Here is a 22075-nt window from a genome sequence, read left to right on the forward strand (position 1 = left end):
TGTCTCTACTGAAAATACAGAAATTAACTGGGCGTGGTGGTGCACGCCTATAATCCCAGCTACTCGGGAGGCTGAGGCAGGAGAATTGGGAGAACTGCTTAAACCCCGCAGGCAGAGGTTGCAGTGAGCCAAGATCGCGCCACTGCACTCCAGCCCGGTAACAGAGTGAGACTCTGTCTCAAAAAAAAAAAAAAACACACATGGACATCCTTATGCACAGACACATGTAGAAGGTACATGCCACACACACACACACACACCTGTGTACTGCCTCACACACCAGGACTCACAAACCCACTAGTAACAGTCACCATCCACTCTGCCCTTCCTTTCTCTGTGCCAGGCTCTGTAACATGGTCTTTGCACACATCATATCACACCACCAAAAGTGATCACCATCTCCACTGTGATAGACAGATAAAGGCCACACCCCGTCAGGAACAATTTGGCTGCATGTAACAGAAAACTGGACCAAGAGAGACTTAAACAAATAAGCATTTAATTTTCGTACAGAACCAGATGCTGGAGGGAATAGCTGTGGATGATTGTCTTGGCCTTTCCTTCATGGTAGCAAGGTGGCTGCCCCAGATCCAGCCATCACACCCACATTTATAGCAGGAAGATGGGGAATGGGCTGCAAAACCTTCCCCAGAAACATCTCTATTGGATTTGCTTAGTTCCCTCTGGCCAGAGCTGGTCCCATGGTAGCCCCTAACAGCAAGAAAGGCTGGGAAATGAGCAAAAAGGATCATCACAATTGGCTGGGACCCGTTATGCTCCATCATCTGGGCCCCGGCATGCTGAGGCTCCAAACAAAATCTGGTCCTGTTCACAAGGGGTGGGGAGCAAGGAGCTTTGGGAGACTGGTTGGCAACAACAGCAGGTGCTGCAGACCCTGGATTCTGCCATCATTCCACCCATGTCCCTTCAGGAACTCGGGACACAGATGAGGGAGGCAGGAGTGGGCAGCCCAGCGCTTGAGCCCCAGGGGAATGACTGAGAGACATTAGCCAGGGCCAACGGCCAGACCCCACCCAGAGGCCATGTCACTGCCTAAAGGGTTAGGACCCCTGAGCCCCAGCCCAGCTCAAGTGCCCCCTGCCCTTTTTCAATTCAGCCTCCTGAGGGAGTCTAGCCCCTGGAGCCTCTCTGGCCACCACCTGGTCCACCTGGTCCCCTGGGATGTCTAACTCACCTCCCAGGGGCCTGGGGTGACTTCAGTGCCAATTGCCACTCAGATCCTGGGCTTGCCAACCATCCTGGGCAGGGAAGGCCCTGCCAGGGACTGCCTATCACAAGACACTTGCCAGGGACCCACAGTGCCACCTTGGGAGCCAAGGCACACCCAGAAGTCTCTGCCCAACCTTTGCCCAGCAGTTCAGGATTCATCGGGCACCCAGCTGGGGACACCAGGGTGTATCTGGATAGAGCAGACAATGGAGGGAGCGAAATCTGCAGAGAGACCAGAAAAGGACAGGATGGTCACCCCCCACTTCTGCTCTCAGCCCACTCTCCTAGGTGGACACATGCCACAGAGGCGGTTTGGAGCAGGGTTTCTCTACCTCAACACCACTAACACTTAGGGCCAGAGAATTCTTTGTTGTGGAGCTGTCCTGTGCCTTGCGAGATATTTAACAGCATTCCTGGGCTCTACCCACAAGATTCCAGTAGCATCTTCCTGAATCATAAGAATCAAAAATGTCTCCGACATTGCCAGACGTCCCCTAGGAGACAAATCACCCCCACTTGAGAACCGCTAGTTTGGAGAAACTTCAAAAGCCAGAGAAGCCATAAAGAGACCTCAGCTGAGGCCAATCATCTGATCACATGCATCTGAATCTCTAGGTGGCTCCAGACCCATTTGGCAGTAATCTATGACTTCTAGAATCTTCGAGCTTTGAGGAAATTTAACAGCAATTCTTAAACCTCTTGTCAGTATAGCTACGGCTTACACACTGCTGACGGGGAGCTCATCCTACTAGAAGGCAGCTTCGTTCGTCTTGGAATTTTGAATTTTTGTTCCTATATCGAGCCAAATTCTATCTCCTTGTAATATCCAACTTGTTCAACGCAGCCTTGGCCGCAAGGGCCCTCAGCATCATGGGAGCCCTCTGCCCCAGGACAGGCAGCACTGCAGAACGTCAGGGCCAGGGGCCCTGGTTCCTCCAAGCATCACAAGCGTCCAGACAGAGCCTACAAAGGCCTTGGAGAGGCCCCTGCCACGTCCCCAACCAAATTTGACACCATTCCCTCCTCTTCTCCACATTCCAGTCACACAGTCTCCCGTTCCTACCTTGAGCAGGTCAAGGCCTGTCTCCTGCTATCAGGCCTTTGCATATGCTGTCCCCTCTGCAGGAGTGATCTGCCACCTGCTCTTCTAGCGAACTCCTGCTAGCCCTTCAGGTCCTTCACGTTACCTCCTCAGAGAAGCCTTCCCCGGCCAGCCCCTACTCCCCAGTCAACATCAGGGCTCTGACTTACTCTCCCATAACAACCTATACTGGCATACTCACCCTCATCCCCTACACACACAGTGTCCCAGACTCCCCGTCCCCCAGGACTCCCTCTGGACAAGTCTCTGTCACTCAAGTGGGCCCAGAGTTCACCTCATGCCCTCCTCTACTCGTTACCTCCCTGAGTCCCTGCTAAGTCTCCAAAGGCAGAATCAGGGCTCCTTCCCCAGTTCCCAGACCCATTGCATGTCACTACAAGGAGCAGAAATGCAAATAGAAGGGTTGGGGCTAGTCCAGCTGCCCAGAGATGGAACAGACTGCCACAGGAGGGAGGAACTCCCCATGGCTGTAGGCATGCAAGGTGAAGCCAGCCCATCAGTTGGCAGAGATGCTGGGAAGGGGTCAAGCATCAGTTCTGGGGTTGGACTGATGGGCCCAGAGTCCATGTGTCCCCTCCCCCAACTCCTCTCCATCCCCATCCCGCCACCCCTGGCCAGAATCACAAGTCATAGCTGGGCCGGGGGCAGCGGCTCATGCCTGTAATCCTAGCACTTTGGGAGGTCAAGGCAGGCGGATCACTTGAGGTCAGGAGTTCAAAACCAGCCTGGCCAACATGGTGAAACCCCGCCTCCATTAAAAACACAAAAATTAGCCAGGCATGGTGGCAGGCGCCTGTAATCCCAGCTATTCGGGAGGCTGAGGCAGAAGAATTGTTTGAACCCGGGGGGTGGAGGTTGCAGTGAGTCGAGATCGCACCACTGCACTCCAGCCTGGGCAACAGAGCGAGACTCCATCTCAAAAAAAAAAAAAAAAAAAAAAAGCCACACTGGCAGGTGCTGGTGCATGGAAAGGAAGCTGCATATCACAGGCTATGCTCCAAGACTGCTCTAGACCAGTCAGGAGCAGATTTGGGTGGCCCATCTCCCCGTGGCCAGTTCTGGGCAGAACTGGAAGGTGTTATTCCAACCCTTTACCTGCCTAAAAGAAGCATTTAAGAGTATCAAAGAAACAAGGAGTCCAAAAGAGATAAAATAAAAATCCCCCACCAGAGCCTGAAGTTCCACCATGAGAGCGTTGCCTGTGCTCAGGGAAGGCAATTCAGCCTTCCAGGGACTCCCAAAGAACCCCAGAGGATTGGGGCTGGGAGAGCTCTTCAGATCCATCATGGCCAGCCTCCAGGTGTTACTAATGGGAGACTGAATCCCAGAGAGGGCAAGACACTTGCCCAAGGTCACACAGCAAGCCAGTGGCAGGGTCAGAAACTGAAATCCACTCCCTCCACTCCTAGCTCTGTGCTGTCAGCCACCAAAGCCTGTCCCACTCCACTCCCTCCCAGCTCCCCCATGTTTGGATGCCCGGACTCAGCCCCCACTCCTCCCATCCAAGGTTCCAGCCCCTAGACCCACCTGGAGGGGTCCTCCTCCAGGGAGAAGGGGCCCTGTAGCTTAATGACGTTGAGTTTCCCCTCAAAGACACCGTAGCTGAGGGTGACCTGGGCAGGGAGATAGAAGAGTGTTGGGGCATCACACTGGGGATCCCCACAAGGGGGCAGCATCCTGGCACAGGTGGAGGAGGGGTTTTAAGCTGCAGGGAAAGCTGCCCGGGAACCTGAAATTCCCCGCTGGTGGTGGGAGCCCACCCCACGCCCCAAGGCACTTCACAGCTGGAAGAGCACTGCCATGCCCTTAATCCCATTTGCTCCCTCAAGAGTTGAGCTCCCCTGAGAAGCTGGAACAATACCCCCATCTACAGATTTGGAAACTGAGGCTCAACAGGAAAAGGCAGCTTTCCAGTAAGCTGCAAGCCTGGACTAGAATGGAGGTTTTCTGAGACTCACTGGAGGGCCTTGGCACATCCCTCTTCACCCAGAGCCCCTACTCCACCAGGCAGTGACGACATGGATCATGATTTCAGCTCAGAGGCTGTAGAGCACAGTGGTTAAAGACTGTGGGCATAGGGACCACCCAGCTAGGGTTCCAGTGCCCCTCTGCCCCATATTAGCTGTGTGCCGTGGTCAGTTCAGCTCGCTGGGTCTCATTTTCCCCATCTATAGAATGGGGATAATGTTAGTACTGACCTCATGTGACTACTGTGAGGAACCAGAGAGTTAAAGAAGGGTGGCTGGGTGCGGTGGCTCATGCCTGTAATCCCAGCACTTTGGAAGGCTGAGGCAGGTGGATTACTTGAGGTCAGGAGTTCAAGACCAGCCTGGCCAACATGGTGAAACCCTGTCTCTACTAAAAATAGCCAGGCATGGTGGTGGGTGCCTGTAGTCCCAGCTACTCAGGAGGCTGAGGCAGGAGAATCACTTGAACCCGGGAGGTGGAGGTTGCAGAGAGCCAAAATCGTGCCATTGTACTCCAACCTGGGCAACAGAGCGAGACTCTATCTCAAAAAAAAAAAAGAAGGGAAGGACCCCAGTGTGGTGCCTGGCATTGTGGGTACTCAGGATACCCTAACCATTAGGATGCCCTGGTTTGGGCTGCCTCAAATCTGCCTCTCTTTCCTGGCTTCAGGCCCTGCCATCCTAATGGGACCAACCTCACACCCCAGTTCCAGGCCTGGCCAATCAACACTAACTCCAGGTGCTGGTAGGAGATGGGTCACCTGACCCAAGCCCAGTCATCAAATCAATGAACGCCAGCCCGGGGATCTGAAGGAAGGAGGCGCTCTCCTCCGACAGTGGGGGGAAAGCTGGGGCTGCCATCTTGCCAACATGAGGGCTGAGCCCACCTGAGGATGGGCCAACTTGGGGGAGAGCTTCTCAGTTATGTGAGCCAACAATTTCCTTTTCAGGTTAGCCAGTTCATGTTGAGTTTCTGTCACACTGTTGGGCAGGAGATCCCGGGGACGCTCCCAGCCAGGACCATCTACAGTGTCAGAGGGCAGCCTCTCCGAGGCAGAGCCAGTTGGACCTGTATCACCTGCCAGGTGGTGGGATGGGGTCCCCCTCCTCCCCCAGCCTAACATAATGCTGAGCATCCCCCCAAAGACCCATTCCATCCCGGTAACCTCAGGGTTGGCAGGAACAGCACTGAGCAATGGATAGGGGAGTTTTGATGAAGGAAGGGGCTCCTAACAGGTAAAATTAGAAGAGCCAGCTGGGCTCCCCGGGAGGAATGTGGGGAGGATGGAAGACTGAGTAGAGGTATGGGTGGAGAGCAGGGTGGTGGAAACCTGAAGACAACCTCATCTCATTTGTTCAGGTCCTTCCCGGCATTTGAGGACCAGATCAAAGAATTTCAGCTTCACAAATGCTAATCCTTGAGGGTTAGAGGTGAAGGGGTTGAGTCCCTGTGTACCCTTAGGGTGTCCTTTGCCACCCTAGGCCTCAGTTTCCCCATCAATAGGGAACACCCAAGACCGATAATCTGGAGTTCCAGGTTTCTTTCAAACGCCAGGAGGGAGGGTTGGGGGGACCCCATGTTCCTTTGGTTCCCCTTCCCATTTGCCACCTGCCCCCAAGGCCAGCTCACCTGTTCTGGGAGCTGTGCAGTCCTCAGCAGCTGCAGGGTCTCCAGGTGGGAGTGAAAGAGGGGGCTGGGCTGCAGGCGGCCGCCCAGCTTGCACTCAATGATATAGCCCATGGTGCAGTCATCAGGCAGCCGGATGAGAGCAGATGTGTCCATGAAACGGGAGCCACTGAGGGACAGAGCCAGACTGCAGACGCTGGCCCAGGCCCTCCACACCCAGAGCCGTGGGCCACCCCATGAAGGCCCTCCACTGGGACAAGCTGGCAGAGCAGAGCACCTGCCTCCTGCATACTGTATGACCTTGAGCAAGTCAGGAACCTTGGGGAGCCTCAGCCTCAGTCTCCTGTTCTGTGAAATGGGGATGCTAATGGCCGTGTCTTCGTGGAGCTGTTGTGAGCATTAAACAGGGAATGGGAAGGTGATGCCCTTTATAAATGTAGCCTTTCCTTCTCTCCCTGTCTTGTCATTCATTCATTCACTCATTTATTCATTGCCGGTGCCAGATACCATGCTAGGGCTGAGGATACAGAGATGAGAAAGAAACGCTTCCTGCCCCCAACAGCAGCCCCTATTCTGGCGGGAGACAGAGCAGGGAGCAGGTCTTTCAAAGAGTGGTGCTAAGTCAGAGGGAAGCATGCTGCCTGGGGCTACAGGGAGAATCAGGCGGGCTTTCCAGAGGAGGTGGCGGCTTTTTTGTGTGTTCATTTGTTTGTTTGTTTGTTTGTTTGTTTGTTTTTGAGACAGAGTCTCCCTTCATTGCCCAGGCTGGAGTGCAGTGGTGCAATCTCGGCTCACTGCAATCTCCGCCTCCTGGGTTTAAGCAATTCTCCTGTCTCAGCCTCCTGAATAACTGGGACTACAGGCACCCGCTGCCATGCCCGGCTAATCTTTGTATTTTTAGTAGAGACAGAGTTTTACCACGTTGGCCAGGCTGGTCTTGAACTCCTAACCTCAAGTGAGTCACCCACCTCAGCCTCCCAAAGTGCTGGGATTACAGGCATGAGCCACCTAAACAGAGTCTTGCAGGATGGGCTGGAGTCAGCCAGTGCTGAGGGGAGACAGGAACAGAGTCCCAGGCATGGACTTCAACTGGCCGCGTATACCCCATTAATGCCGCTGCCCTGGATGCTTGTCCAAGGGGCAAGTGGGTGTGGAAATCCAGCCTGTACTCCCCTCCCCAGCCTGCACTCCCCTCCCCAGCCTGCACTCCCCTCCCCAGCCTGCATGCCCTCAAGCTGCACCTGCAGGAGTTGGAGGGAGAGGGCTTTTTCTAATTCACACAAAGGTAATTTAGAGGTGGGCAGAAGCCTGGGTGGGGGCACCCCAGGCACACGGATGACCCTGGTCATGTGTACACACACAGTTCTGTGGACATGCCCCAGGACAATGAGCCCGCTCTTGTCCAGTATGAATTGCCTCCCAGCCAGGGCAAGGCAGGGCAGGCTTGGGTAGTAGCGAGGCTTGCAGACCTTGGAGCCAAACCCAGCAGCTGAGTGACCTTGAACCTGGCTGACCTCAGACTGGCTTAATCTCAGTGCCTCAGTTGCCTGAGATCTAGAAACAAGACTAACGCCACTTTCTCCCCCAGGTGTTGTGATCCTCTTGATGGAGCACAGAGCTGGCTCAGAGTCAGTCCTCAATACAAGGGAGTGGCTGCTGATGGTGCTGTTAATAATAATAATAGCCCAGAAAGACCTCCAGAAGCCAGGCCTCGCCACTTCTAGAACACCTGTGTCCCACCCCCACCCACACTGCGGCCTCCACTACCCCTGAGATCCCCTCATAATATTAGGAGTAATATCATCTCCCTTAGATGATATTATGAATAATATCACAGGATGTACACCCACTGTGATATTAGGAGTAATATCATCTCCCTTAGATGGCCCAGTGTATACTGGACTGTCCCAGCTCAAATACCACCTCTTCCTGGAAGCCTTCCCTTCTTCCCTCGCCCAGAAGGCCCTTCTCCCTCCTCTGAAGACCCTTAGATTTGGCCTTCACCTCCCCTACGGCATTGACCAGTCAGAAAAGGGCGGTAAATAGCACCTACCAGGGCCAGCCCAGACATTTTCTCATTTAACCCTTACTGCACTTGGCCACTGCATTATCAGGTCCATGTGCCGACGGGGGGACTGGGGCTCTTGGAGATGACATGACTTGCCTGTGAGTGGCACGTCATGCGCTCAGCCGTGCAGCCCCTCAGGGCAGGTGGCAGGTGGCTTGTTCACCACCAACTGCCGCTCTGTGACACACGCAAATGAGGAGCAGCTTCTCCTGAGCTCACTCTCAAAGCCCTTCCTGCTGCAAAGGCCCCTCCTGTACCCCAGCTGCCACCCCCTCCCCGCCTTCCTGCCCACCCCTGGGTCTCTGCTTACCTGGCCCACGGAGCCATCTTCAAAGCCAGTCTGCGATTGATGCAGAAGCCAGCACCCCCAGTGGCAAACCAGAACTGTACCAGCCTCTGAGGGAGAGGAAGGCCAAGGGGCAGAGTGAGCCTGGTGGCAGTTGCGGGGAAAAGGGACAGCCAGGCCACCCTTCACCCCCAACCAGCATGACTCAAAAGCCCTTTATTTTGAATCTCACTAGAGTCTTGCTACAACCTGGCATTATTGCACCCATTCTATAGATAAGAAAACAGAGGCCCGAAGTCACATAGTTAATTATGAGTGGTGAGGTCACTGATCAGACTCAAGTCCAGCTGAATTCCAGTTAAAGGGGACAGGTGTTGTTTTACCCACCCAGCCACCATGCCCCTTTCCCCTGAGAAAGGTCTCTACCTCACTCCATGTGGCTTGGGAGGGGCTGCCGAACATGGCACCTGCTCTCCTGGGCCACAGAGGTGGGCCTAGGTTGACGGGGCCTGAGTGTGCATAGGAAAGATGTGGCTGGGAAACAAAGGTCGGGCTGTGTCCAATACAAATCACTAACACTTTTTTTTTTTTTTAAGAGACAGAGTCTTGCTCTGTTGCCCAGGCTCAAGTGCAGTGGCACCATCTCTGCTCACTGCAACCTCCGCCTCCCAGGTTCAAGCGATTCTCCAGCCTCAGCTTCCCAAATAGCTGGAACTACAGACCTGCGCCACCACGCCCAACTAATTTTTGTATTTTTTAGTAGAGACAGGGTTTAACTATTTGTTGGCCAGGCTGGTCTCAAACTCCTGACCTCAGGTGATTCACCTGCCTCGGCCTCCCAAAGTGCTGGGATTACAGATATGAGCCACCGCGCCCGGCCTCAGATCACTAACACTTTCTAGTGTTGACTTTGTGCCAGGTCTCATTCCAAGGACTTGGAGAGATGACCTCATTTCATTCTTTCTTCTGTGTTCACAACCACTCTTTGAGTAGGGGCTGTTATTACCCATTTCACAGATTAGGAAACTGAGGCACAGAGAGGTGAGGTGACCTCAGTCAAGGTCACAAAGCCAGGAGGTGGCAGGGCTGCCGTGTAAACCCAGGGAGTCAGGCTCCAGCGTGCAGTTCTCCACCCCAGAGGCAAACTGCTTAGGCAGAGGTGAGTCGCCAGCAGTGAAGTGGTGTGAGAGCCTGGGGGACCCCGTGGCTCCCCTGGAATCACTCATACACAGAGCCCTAGGGCCCAGAAGAATTTAATTAAGGCTCAGAGGCTGATTAGCTACTGATAATTAAGGCTCTGTGTTTTCTGCTCTTGGTTTTCCTAATGAAGCAGATGGGGACCTGGGAAGGGAGGTTGAGCCCCGCTGTGTGCCCAGCTCCCGCACCAGGCACTGCCTCCAGAGAGGGACCTCCCGACCTGCCTTCTTCCTGGAGCCAAGGGAGCCCCAGGGCCAGGACCACTCTAACACCTGATGCCCAGGGGGTCCTGGGGACAGGGAGAGAACCATGCAATATTTGGGACATACTTATACTAAAAATTTCCTCATTATTTATGAGAAAGTCAAGTTTAACTGGATGTAGTGGTTTTTCATTTATTTGTTTAATGAATCTGGCAACCCAAATCAGTGTCCATCCAGGTCAGGAACTGAGGCGGGTACAGAGCCCCCTGTTTTGCCAGGTGTCGACTCTTCAGTCACAGGCTAGTGGAGGTGTCTGGAGAGAGAGGGTGCCCAAGGAGGGGAAGGTGGGGAAGGGTTCTGGGGCTCAGGTGGCAGCAATCACCCAGCCCCACAGTATTTAGCAATTTTCTTTTTTTTTTTTTTTGACGGAGGGACGGAGTCTCGCTCTGCCGCCCAGGCTGGAGTGCAGTGGCACAATCTCAGCTCACTGCAACCTCCGCCTCCTGGGTTCAAGCGATTCTCCTCTCTCAGCCTCCCGAGTAGCTGGGACTACAGGTGCCCGCCACCATGCCCAGCTAATTTTTGTATTTTTAGTAGAGACGGGGTTTCACCATATTGGTCAGGCTGGTCTCGAACTCTTGACCTCAGGTCACCCACCCACCTCAGCCTCCCAAAGTGCTGGGATTACAGGCATGAGCCACTGCCCCCGGCCATTCCAGCATTTTAACAACCTGCACACCTACATGGGGACACCAGGTGACTGGGAGCCCTGCTGTGGTGTCACACAGCCTCAGCTCACCTGGATGCTCCCTGAGTGACCAGGACAAGCCGTGGTTCCTGGGGGATGGAGGCCTCACTATGTACTGTGTCTCTGCCACGACTGCATGATCTCAGTCTCCCCATTTCACAGAGGAAGAGACTGAGGGTCGAAGAGGGGAAGCTACCAGCCCAAACCCACATGGGGCCAAACCCGAAACCCAGAACCCCTCTCACCTCTCTAGCACACCCCCACCCCCAGGACCAGCCCGGCCCTTGGGATCAGCGGGCCAAGGGGCAAAGGAGGAGGAGAGGGACCCACCGTGCGGTTGTGGGGCTGTGGCTCTGAGGCATGGATGGGCCGGTTCAGGCTGGGCCTTCCCACGTAGACGTCGCGGGCCAGCGGGAAGGCTCTCAGAAGCTGCAGCAGCGCCCTTGGGTTCACATAGTTGTCATCGTCCACGTGGCAGAACCACCTGTAGGGATGAAACGGGGACAGTGAACTTGTTGGGGGGGTTCCAAGCCAGGGTCCCCAAGCACCCCCACAGTCAGTCAACAGTGACGGAATGGGGGTAGGGGTGGGAGAGGCTGACATTTAAGGCATCTGTTTTGTGCCAAGTTGCATATTGTGTAAGCTCATGAGGAGAGTACCCACTTCACAGTTGAGGACCAAGACTGAGAGGTTAAGACACTCGCCCTGGCCAGGTGTGGTGGCTCACGCCTGTAAGCCCAGCACTTTAGGAGGCCGAGGCAGGTGAATCACCTGAGGTCAGGAGTTCGAGACCAGCCTGGCCAACACAGTGAAACCCCGTCTCTACTAAAATTACAAAAGTTAGCCAGGCATGATGGTGGGCATCTGTCATCCCAGCTACTTGGGAGGCTGAGGCAGGAGAATCGCTTGAATCCAGGAGTGGAGGTTGCAATGAGCCAAGACTGCACCATTTGCACTCCAGCCTGGGCAAGAAGAACGAAACTCTGTCTCAAAAAAAAAAGCCATTTTCCCAAGGTCACATACCCAATCCTGAATGTCAGGACTGGAACCCAGCTGGACTTCCCAGCCATCTGCCCACCGCCTGCTAGAGGAGTGGGGGCTGAAGTCAGACCCCAGGAGGCCCAGGGGTTATTTTCACTGGGCCCAGACCACACTTATCCCCAGAGACCCAGGAACACTCGCCTAAGCCCACTGGCCAAGAAGGTGTCGAACTCAGCAGCCATCTTGCAGGACAGAGCTGGGTGGCTGTGTTCCGCGGAGCAGTTGGTGACCACAAGGTGGGACCCTGGAGAAGTGAGGAGGAGTCAGGGGACCCTGCCCAGGTCCCCCCTTCAGAGCCCTGAACACAGAATACAGAGCAAGGCTGGGCTACAGGGAGTCTGGAGCAGCCCACCCACTCCCATTTTACACATGGTAGGACTGAGACCCGGGGAAGGCAGACCTGCCCAGGACCACAGAGCTAGTGGACAGCAGGCTGGGCTGGGACTCAGGTGTCCAGGGCCTTGTCCAGCACCGCTCTTCCCCATACCCACGCCCACACCAGTTTCCAGGGAAGAGGCCCACTTCCCTCCTGGGCAAAGGGGAATCTCCACATGCCAAGGGTGGGCAGCCCATTTCCTGGGAACCCTCAGGCCAGGGCACAGCCGCCCCAGCTTTCCCAGGCAACAGCTAAAGTCCCCCACCACACCCAGGCCGGGCAGAGTTACCCAGTCTCTCCTGGAGGCCTTTGTCTGGGCTGTCGGTGAAGACAAATGTCTAGGAAGGAGAAGAAGGGGTCAGGACTCACATCGGCCCAAGGGACACCCCAGACCAATCCACAGCCCACCACCACCAGGCCCCAGATGGACTCTGTACTCCTCCAGTGACAGACACACCCCACTCATGGTCACACGCTCCTTTAGGACAACATACAACACACACAACCCAGCTTTTGTAGACACACAACTTCAGGGTGTACACAGCCCACAGTCTAAACACATACACTCACCCCCTTTCCAGAGCAGCACCACAGGGACCCAACCACAGCCACACACCTGGGCAGCATCTCACCCTCTTCTATCACACACACACACAATCACACACACACACACAATCACAGCTGCACTCGGCTCCTCCACAATCACATAACACAACCTTAAACCCATTTTCAGGACACAAACTCTATGTGAACAGACCACGCCCACACCATGGGACACCACGCCACTAGGGAGACGTCACACCTTCACAGCCACACAAACCCCCTGTGCAAGCCATCTCGGAAATGCTGCCTCACAACCCAGTCCAGCTCTCCCAGATTGGACACGCACTTGCCCGCAACGACCCTCAAACCTCACGAGGCAGGCGTTGTCATCTGTTCCCTTCCCAGATGACAAAAAGGAGGCTGAGTGATGGACCAGGATTGGCAAGTGCCAGGCTGACATTCAAACCCGCAGGCCCTGGACCTCTCCCCACCGCCTCCCAGGCAGCTAAAGCTGCTCAGCCCCTACATAATCCAAGCTCAGACTCTGAATGAGAGGTAGAGGAAGTACATGGATGTGACAAAGACAAGCCAGGCTGGGGACAAAGACAAGCCAGGCTGGGGACTGGTGTCCTTCCCATTCCACGCCCGGCCCAACATGGCAGAGCTTCTCAGCTGCCCAAGTGGGTCCTCTCACCCATTGAGCATCAAGGGCCTTTGAGGGCCTCCCCGGCCCTGGGACTGCCCGGCCCAGGACTCAGGACAATTCCGGACCCCTTCCAAGTGTCCCACCTCTTTAAAGCCCTCCGACTCTCTCAGCCCCCACTGGGGCCACACTCGTGGCTTAACCCTGTCCTCCCTTGAAGCTCACCGCCTCCAACTGCAATGCTCCCCTCTGCTTACCCAAAATCCCCTCCCTCCTTTCCAGGAATTAGCCCTTCAGATCAGAACAGTCCCCGCCTTGATCCTCAGTTTACCCATCTACAAAAGGGGGACAGTAGTGGCTGTGAGAATAAAACAAGATTGTGTGTAAAAGAGCAAGGAAGAGTTGACAGTGAAGTCAGGCTCAACTACTTGTATTTCAGGGGAAACTGAGGCATAGGAGGCCAGGAGGCCAGGAGCCAGGTTTGACACAGGAAGGGGCAGGAGGGAGCCAGGCTATCTCCCAAGGCCCATGGCCACATCCCTGCTTCTGAGCCACTATCACCTCTCACTGGACTATTGCAAGACTCTGCCTCATTCCCTCAGATATGTTTCCCTGCCAGGACCAGAATCGAGTAACACCCAACTCCACCCACCAGCCACTAACACCTTCCATGGCTCCCTACTACTCTTGGGATAAAGGCCAGCCTCCCTAAGTGTGGCCAGTGAGGGGCCACCTGGCCACCCTGCCTGATGTAGTCTGATCTCATTACTTCCTGTCCACCCCTGGGGCTTCTCTCTCTGTCTCTCTCACACACACACACGCACACACACGCACGCACGCACACACACACACACGCACGTGCGCACGCCTCTGATCCTCTGCACATGCTATGCCCTCTTTCCACCCTCTAGCTCCCAGCTCAGGCATCACCTCCCCCAGGCAGCCTTCCCTGACACCCCTCCAGCTACTTTAGAGGCCCCTGCTATGTGTTCCTCAGCCCTCTGTTTCTCCTGTCACTAACAGCAGTTAGCAAAACTCCCTGGTTACAGAAATTTCTCTCCCCGTCTCTTCCACCAGACGATGGCAACCTGGAGGCCACAGGCTGGGTCCAATTTGTCTCCTTGTTCCGGCACCTGACTCTCCTCAGGAAGGCCTGTGCAGCATCCACCCTCTGAGCCTCTCTCCCTGGGGTCTGTCTCCCACCGTCAGATTTAGCGAATGCTGGAGGTCTCTGGATTTCCGCAGGGGGAAATGTTGGTGGTCCAAGCCTAGACCCTGGTCCGCTTCTCCATGAAGCCCACTCCGTCAGTGACGCCATGCAGCCTCTCAGCTTTAAACACCATCAGGGAGCTGGAGACTCGTGGACACCACCAGCCCTAGCCTCTCCCTGAGCTCCAAACTGTCAAATCCCCTGAAACCATGACGTCTCCTGGGGGCTTAACACATCAAGACTGAGCCCCCATTCTCCCCAAGACCTGCTCCTCCCTCTCACTGGTTGGGACCCAAAACCTCAGACTCCCCGCTCCTCCTCTCTTCCTCTCACACCTCTTCCCGAGCCTATCATCAATTCTGCTCACCAGCCTCCAAATCGTCTGGGACGCTGCTCTTCCCTCCGGCCCACCCGGCCACCTAGTCCCCGCCACTGTCGTCACCTGCTGCCTGCTTTGCTGCAGGCCCTCCTCCCTGGCCTCCCTGCTCCCTGCCTCCACCCCAAGTCGGTTTTCAACACAGCCTCAAGGGATCCTATAAAAGAAACCAGGCCTTTCCTGCCCTGCCCTCGACAAACTTTTGCCACCAAACAGCCACCAGATAGTGAAACACTCTCAAGCTTGGAGCATGGGCCAAATGGGCTGAGGACTGTTTCCCGGTGAAGATCTAGTAAGCCTGAATAAAGCAGGAGAATAGGCACTTTGGGAGGCCAAGGCGGGTGGATCATTTGAGGCCAGGAGTTCAAGACCAGCCTGGCCAACATGGCAAAACCCCATCTCTACTAAAAATAGAAAAATTAGCCGGGTGTGGTGCGCATGCCTGTAGTCCAAGCTACTCAGGAAGCTGAGGATCACTTGAAACCAGGAGGCGAAGGTTGCAGTGAGCCAGGATCGTGCCACTGCACTCCAGCCTGGGCAACAGAGTGAGACTCTGTCTCAAAAAAAACAAAACAAAACAAAACACCAGCAGCCATGAACAGAGTGAGGGAGAGAGCCGGGAAGGGGAGTCCAGGTCCAGAGGGGGCGGGGGCACAGGAGAGGGCAGTGAGGCTGGTGCTTTCAGTCCCTGGGAATCCTAAGGTTGGCACAGAGCGATGGGCAGAGTTTCTTTGGAGCCAAGGGCTGCATTTGACTTGTTTAAGGAGGGGACCTGACAATGGTGAAAACTTCACAGGCAGCCGCGGGAAACAAAGGGACACGCAGCCTGCTGGGGCAGGGGAGGGGTGGCCGGGGACCATCTGCTGCAGAGGAGGGGAGTGGTGGGGCTGCTGCCACCTCTCCCCCCAACAAGGGGACCATAGGGAGGAGAAAGGCTCGCCTTGAGCACAAAACCCGCCTCCCCCAGCCCACCCCCTCAGCCCAGGACAAAGGCCGGCACACGAGTCCCGGCCCCTGCCACAAGGCCCACCTGCCACCCAACCGCCCTTAACCAGCCAGGCGGGCGCCCAGCGCTGCAGTTAACCAGCTCAGGCCCGGTCCAGACACTCCTGCCCCGTGCAGATGGGGAAACTGCGGGCCGAAAGGGGAGGGCCTTGGCTGAGGTCACAGAGAGAAGTGAGCCAAAGGGTGAGAGACGTGGGGTAGCGAGCGAGGGCCTCCCTGTCCTTCCACCTCCTCCTCCATCTCAGCATCCTTCCTTCTTTCAACTTCAAGGACAAGATTTCTAGAGTCTGCCCCTCACCCCTTGGGTCCAGCTGAGTGGATTCATCTCCCACTTCGGCCGAACCCTGCTCAATGTTTGCACTATAAGGCGGGAACATCACGGCCATCACAGCCAATCTCTGGGGCTTACTGTGAGGGTGAAACAAGCAACTCACCTGGTCTACAGCCCTGAGCAGCGGCATAGCTGCCAGCACCCCCACTCCCACCCCACTGCCTGATTCACATGTGGGATCGAGCTTGGGACATGAAAGGGGTTGTTCTTGCCTGCATTTGCTGGCCTGGTACTGCCAGGCACAGCCGCCCAGGCTGAAGGCCAAGGACCCTCTCCTGTAGCCCAGTGACCCAGGCCTCACAGGGTTCCCAAGTCTCAGCAGGGGAGAAAAGCACCCAACCAGGAGCAAGGTTCTAGGTCCCACTGGGCTCTGTCCCCTCAGGCCTTCTGCGTGACACCACGCCAGCCAGCACTTCCTCCTCTCTGGCCTCAGTTTCCTCATCCGGGGCAAGGGCACCACCACGGTGATGGAGACAAGACAGGAAAGGGCCGTGGGCCACGTGAGGCCACGCTCCCGGGTACACAGACGCATAAACAGGAAGGCCTGCGGGAGGGCCCGCCTTGGCGGCTTCCGCAGGAAGAACCAGGATCTCCCCAAGATGAGAAGCCGTGTGGGGCCCAGAGAAGAGCTGGGGTGCTGGGGGCCAGCGGGGGAAGAGTTAATCCGAAGTACGAGGGCAGAAATCAGGGCAGGGTGCCCCTCCCCAGGAGGGCCTGGCCTCTGCCAGCCATCCTCTCCCCCTCCTTTTGGTATTCCAGGAGGTCTCGACTATCTCCAAAGACTCAGTCACTTCCTCCCACTGAGCCAGCCGCCAAAGAGGGGACGGATGTGTGTGTGTGTGTGTGTGTGTGTGTGTGTGTACCCATTCTCCACCTCCCCCATCAACGGTCCCTAACACCGACATCACTAACTTTGCTTAAGGAAGATACTGGATGCGAGGAGGGAAAGGGCTGGAAGGGACTTGGCTCGCCGGAGCCGCACAGCCATGTGACAGACATGCCTCTTGTCACACACATCTAGCACACTCCAGCTCCGTGCGTGTGAGCACACACACACACACACAATCCCACGTGCCAGGCAGGCCTCCCCGACCTCCGGCCCACCACTGCCTCAGCCGCCACCCTCGTGGCACGCGCTCTCCTTCCCTCCCTCGGAAGCAGTCCGCAGGAAGCCAACACAGGAGGCCAGACATGGCGGCCTCGGCACACCCGGGGCAGCAGAGACACAGCGGCAGGGGCTATCGGGAAGGCCGAAGGGATGCCTCCCCCAAGAACAGACCCCACCTAGACATTCTCCTCCCGTCCTCCACCCTCAGAGCCTGGGCAGGACAGCACCTAGGGCCTGGGTGGGACAGCCTGGCCTGAGCACGGGTCTGGGTCAGGACCTCTTGGAGGCCTCCACCCCAGCTGCCCAACACCCACCATTACCCCTGATGCCAGGCTGGGCCTGGGTGGCTAGGAGCGAAGCCCTCACGGGAGCGGCTAGGAATAGAAGAACCCCCAGGAGGGACCCGGGAGCCTGGAGCAGGGGCCCAGCCTGGCCCCCAAAAGTGGTGGAGCGGTAGGACCTGGGTGCACCTGGAGTCAGGACCAGTACAGGGCACAGGCAGGGCCGCAGGCAGCCCCTAAAGCCCGGAAGAAGGAGAGAGGAAGAGGATCCCTGATTAGGCAGGTATTGGGCAGCTTCTCCCATGAGGCAGTCAGGGACCCCAGCCCAGTAGAAAGGCCTCTGAGAACCCCTTAGGCCAGGGGCCACCCCCAGGGCCCAATGTCACCCACTTGTCACCTGTTCCCTGGTCCTGGAAACCCACGTGTCAAGCAGCAGCTCCAGGCGCAAGCGGTGGAAAGCCCGGGTCGTCTTCACTGCAATGAAGACATCGTGTAGCTGTAGCTCAGGGGGCCCCGGGTTCAGCTGGCTGAGCTCGGGGGTCTCCTGTACCCGCTGCGGGGACAGGTTCAAGTGGTACCGCAGACACAGGAGCCCCATGCACAGGAGGGTGAGGAGGGCTCCAGCCAGGCCCCGCGGGAGCCGGCACTGCATTGGTTGGCCCTGGGACCCCAGACAGCTCAGCCCCCAAATCCCAACCGACAGGGAGGGGAAGCTGGTCAGGCAGGGGCTCCAGCAGAGGCAAAAGTCTGGCAGGCATCAGGGGCTGGCAAGGAGGGAAGAGGTAGGAGCTGAGGCTCTGGACCCAGAGGCTGAGCCATGGTAGCACGATCTCGACCGCCGCCAGTCCTCCACCTGCTCCCGCTGTCCGGCCTGCCGCAGCCTCCGGGACCGCCTGGCCCCGCCCCGCTTAGCCCGAGGGGCGGGGCCAGACGAAGGGAACCCCAGACAGAGGCGGCTGAAAGGAGGCACCAGCAGAAAGGGCAGCCCCAGCTCTGCCAGCTGCTGCGGTGGGAGGAAGTCACAACAAACCCTCCGTGCCCGGTGGAAGGGAGTGTCCTCCAGCACCGTCCACTCCCCCAGAGAGCTGTCAGCTCGGCCCATTCAACACCCATTACTTTGGTGTCCTGCTTCACCCAGCCCCCAGCTTTTGCTCACAGGTTTCCTCCGGGATGCTCTCCCATCTTCCATCAGCCTCACCCACATTCCCTCCACTAGGCTGAGTTCTATCTGGACTTCAAAGCTTAAGGGTTCCCTCCTCCAGGAAGCCTTCCGTGATAACCTCTTAACCTCTGGGGCTCCCACAGTTGTTTGCTCAGTTCCTGAGGTCTTCACAACAGCACTGGGACTGTCGTTCCCAGTTTATAGCTGAAGACATAAGGCACAAAGGCACAGAATGAGCAAAAACGATCCAGCAATTCAGCCGCAGAGCTGGCAGAACCCAGGTCTCTCTGTTCCTCATCTAGTTCACAGGAGGTCCCCTGAGGGCACCTGTCCAGCTGTGCCCCAGCCCATACCCGACCTCACTCCGCAGTCTCTGGAGCTGCCTCTCTCCCAGCACCTGACCAGTGGACAGACAGAGGGCCTTCTCCAGCCACCACCTCCATCTTGATTCGCACAAGCTCACTCACGCCTCCTCCCTCCTCCACTCAGAGCCTGCACTGGCTCCCATTTTCTTCAGAACAAAAGCCAAAACGCACACAGCAGCCCACAAGGCCCTGCGTGAGCTGGCTCCCAAGTTACTCCCACCCCATCTCCTGCTACTCACCCTGCTCCACTCCAGAACCTGGGACCCTCGCTGGCCCAGGCACCTGGCCGCCACAAGACCTTGGCACTTGCTGTTCCCACCTGGGCCCCTCCCTAGAGACCTGCACGTCTCACTCCCCCACTCCCTTCTGGTCTTTACACAAAGGTCACCGTCTCTGTGAGGCCTTCCCTGACCACGTAATTAACATTGCAACCCCTCGCCGCCTCCTTCCCAGCCCCCCAGGCCTGTCCCTCTCAAGCCACTTCACTGTTTTCTTCATCACACTTTTCATCTTCCAACATTCTGTATGTTTAACTAAGTTTCTGTCCTCCTCATGAGAATATCAGGGCAGGATTTATTTTTTGATCACTGAGTCCCTAATCCCCAGTGCCTAGAACAGTGACCGGCAGACAAGAACTCAATCAATGTTAATTCAACACAACAAAGTACCAGGTGGCTGGCAAAGGGAAGTGGCCCTGCCGGGCTCAACCCTGCATGAGGACAGCTGGGGGAGAGGAAGGGAAAACCAACCCTTTGAATGACCTTCTCATGGGCCAGCCCCCAGCCAGGCCCCTTCACAGGCCATATTCTCAGAATGGTGATGATGCCAGCCTTGGTGATGATCCCAGACTCTGTACCCCACAGACCAGGTTTAAATCCTGACTGGGGGCTGGGCGCCATGGCTCACGCCTGTACTCCCAGCACTTTGGGAGGCCAAGGCAGGCAGATCACTTGAGGTCAGGAGTTCAAGACCAGGCTGGCCAACATGGTGAAACCCCGTCTCTACCAAAAATACAAAAATTAGCTAGGCATTGTGGCAGGCACCTGTAATCCCAGCTACTAGGGAGGCTGAGGCAGGAGAATCACTTGAACCCGGGAGGCAGAGGTTGCAGTGAGCCGAGATGGCGCCATTGCACTCCAGCCTAGGCAACAAGAGTGAAACTCCATCTCAAAAAAAAAAATTCCCAACTGGGCCACTCACTGGCTGTATGACTCTAGGAAAGTTACCTTCATCATTTCTAAAATGGGGACAAAAATATGACTTGGTGACGATTACAGGATGAGTGGGCTTCTCCACCCCACAGAAAGGATGCTTGACACGGGGAACAGGCAAAGGCAGCCAAGTCACAGGGCCCCTGCCTTTCCCCAGGCCAAGCACTGGGCCAGGCTCACTGTGGGGCAGGGGGAGGTTCGTGTACCCAAATGCACACAGCCCAGTTTCCATGCCCAGGAAGCCACAGACATCGAGAGAGAGCCACACAGACACCCTCGTCCCACCACAAGGCAGAACATGGCACGGGCCAGGAGAAGTCCCAAGGGCTGGGAGGACCTGGTGGTGGGCTTCATGGAGATACGTAATATCTCAGCCAGGCTTCAAAGATCAGGAAGATTCAGGCAGGGAGAGCAGCCCAGGCAGGGGCCACATGAGCAGAGGAGCACAGCTAAGGGTAAACTGAAAGGCCACTGCCACTGCCCGCGGTGGGGAGGATGTGGCTGGGGGGATGGGAGAGTCAACACCTGGGAAGGCCTGGAGTAGAAAGCAGCATTGCCGCTGATTCCCATGCAGGGAGGCTGCCCTTCCCCCAGGGCACCGCCTTTGCCACTCAGGGTCCAGCTCCCCAGCCCCTACCCCAGTGGTGACAGACTGGCAGGCCTCCAAGTCCAATCTGCACCTTGTTAAAGACACCCTGTTGTAGAGAGTGGGAAGACCTTTTCCCAAGCAATGGCTCAGCCCCAGCCACACGTGCTCACCTAGCCGTGGCCAATCTGTACCTCCATGCTCACTCCACCATCCTGGCCTCCACTCCACAGGGGAGGGCCCTGGGCCCAGAGAGGCCACCCGAGTTGCCAGGGTCTCCTGGCTGACCAGAGCTTTGGGTTTCAACCAAACTACAGTGCCCTGCGCACCCTGCACTCCATCCTGGGAAAGCCTCTCTGGGTTCCCGGGACAGCCTGGGCCCACCGTCCACCCTGGCCTCATACCCAAGTACCATCATCCTGCGTGGTCCAGTCTCTGAGACCCTCACCACCTCTCCCCTACACCCACTCCTTGTCTCTTCCCACTAAAGATGGAGCTGTGGCCCCCTGATCCACACTCCAATCGCCTCTCCCAGCTTCTCCATTCCCTTCTCCACCCACCACCCCAAATCCCCAGCCCTGACCCCTTCTTAAGCATTTTTCTTGTCAAACATGGAGATCCAGACCCACCCCTGGAGGCCACAGAGCCCCTCCTTCCTGTCTGCTCCTCTCTCCTCCACTGCCCCTGCCCCCCACCCCCTACTCCAATTGGCCTCAGCCCTCTCTAAGTCAACTCCAAACCAGAGCTCCCATAGCCCTGCTTCCACATCCTGAGAGGCTCCCACAGCATCCAGGGCACAGCCCAAGCTCCTTTGCGCTCCCAACCCCACCCCTGAACTTGCCCTTCCCAACCTCATTTCCAACCCCATCCAAGGTGGCCAGATCCAACCCATGTGCTGCCTCTGAGCTTTCGCCCTTGAGGCTACTCTACCTAGTTAGTACACCCACACCCCAAGCCCCAGGGACCTGCCCAGCCTCATCACTGTGGCTGAGGACAGTCACCTGCACTTGGACACGTAGGTCCAATAAGTGGTTCTTGAAGAAAGGAATCCCAACTCCCAAGCTCAAGTGGCACTTCTTCCAGTAAGGCTGCCTGGATTGCTCCCAGTGGGAGCAACCATCCTCTCTCCAGTAGAGCGGTCTCAGGAACCTGCGTGCATACCAAGGGTTTGCTCTTGAGCTCCTGGGCTCAGCAGCCAGGCCCCTTCAGTCGGAGGCCACACCCTGCCAGTTTTGGTGCCCTACTCCATGGTACACTCCTCTGATGATCAGCTGTGGGCAGGGCTGAGTGTTGGGGTGGCCCATCTGTGGGGCCCTCCTCTGGTCATTCAGGGGCAGGTAAGGTGACGCCAGCACAGATGGCGGGCGGCTCTGGGAAGAGGCAGGCGGGAAATCCGACTCTCCCGACAG

General features: G+C 56.6%; 1 protein-coding gene across 2 annotated transcripts; it reads right to left on the reverse strand.

The window, feature by feature from the left end:
- Positions 1 to 477: 477 nt before the first annotated feature.
- Positions 478 to 22019, reverse strand: MFNG (MFNG O-fucosylpeptide 3-beta-N-acetylglucosaminyltransferase). 2 transcript variants are annotated; one of them, XM_024927126.4, is made up of 9 exons: positions 21668 to 22019; positions 17740 to 18708; positions 12135 to 12183; positions 11611 to 11713; positions 10759 to 10912; positions 8305 to 8390; positions 5930 to 6095; positions 3860 to 3945; positions 478 to 1452 (listed from the first exon to the last, which is right to left on the reverse strand). In XM_024927126.4, the coding sequence occupies exons 2-9, from the start codon at positions 17992 to 17994 to the stop codon at positions 1386 to 1388; spliced, it is 966 nt and encodes a 321-aa protein (XP_024782894.3). In that variant the 5' UTR covers positions 17995 to 18708; positions 21668 to 22019; the 3' UTR covers positions 478 to 1385. The 2 variants fall into 2 exon arrangements, with proteins under 2 accessions (XP_024782894.3, XP_054961487.1); XM_055105512.2 differs by lacking the exons at positions 3860 to 3945; positions 21668 to 22019.
- Between the last annotated feature and the right edge of the window lie 56 nt (positions 22020 to 22075).

This window comes from Pan paniscus, chromosome 23, assembly GCF_029289425.2.
Source record: "Pan paniscus chromosome 23, NHGRI_mPanPan1-v2.0_pri, whole genome shotgun sequence".
NCBI classification, from domain to species: domain Eukaryota; kingdom Metazoa; phylum Chordata; class Mammalia; order Primates; family Hominidae; genus Pan; species Pan paniscus.

Excerpts from the sequence above, each read along its gene's own strand:
- MFNG (XM_055105512.2), bottom strand. The coding sequence starts at position 17,994 with ATGCAGTGCCGGCTCCCGCGGGGCCTGGCTGGAGCCCTCCTCACCCTC. Across the intron at positions 10,913-11,610 it reads TTCTTGGCCAGTGGGCTTAG|GTGGTTCTGCCACGTGGACG; the intron begins GCGAGTGTTCCT and ends TCATCCCTACAG. Across the intron at positions 8,391-10,758 it reads CACAGCCCCACAACCGCACG|AGGCTGGTACAGTTCTGGTT; the intron begins GTGGGTCCCTCT and ends CCTCTCCCTCAG.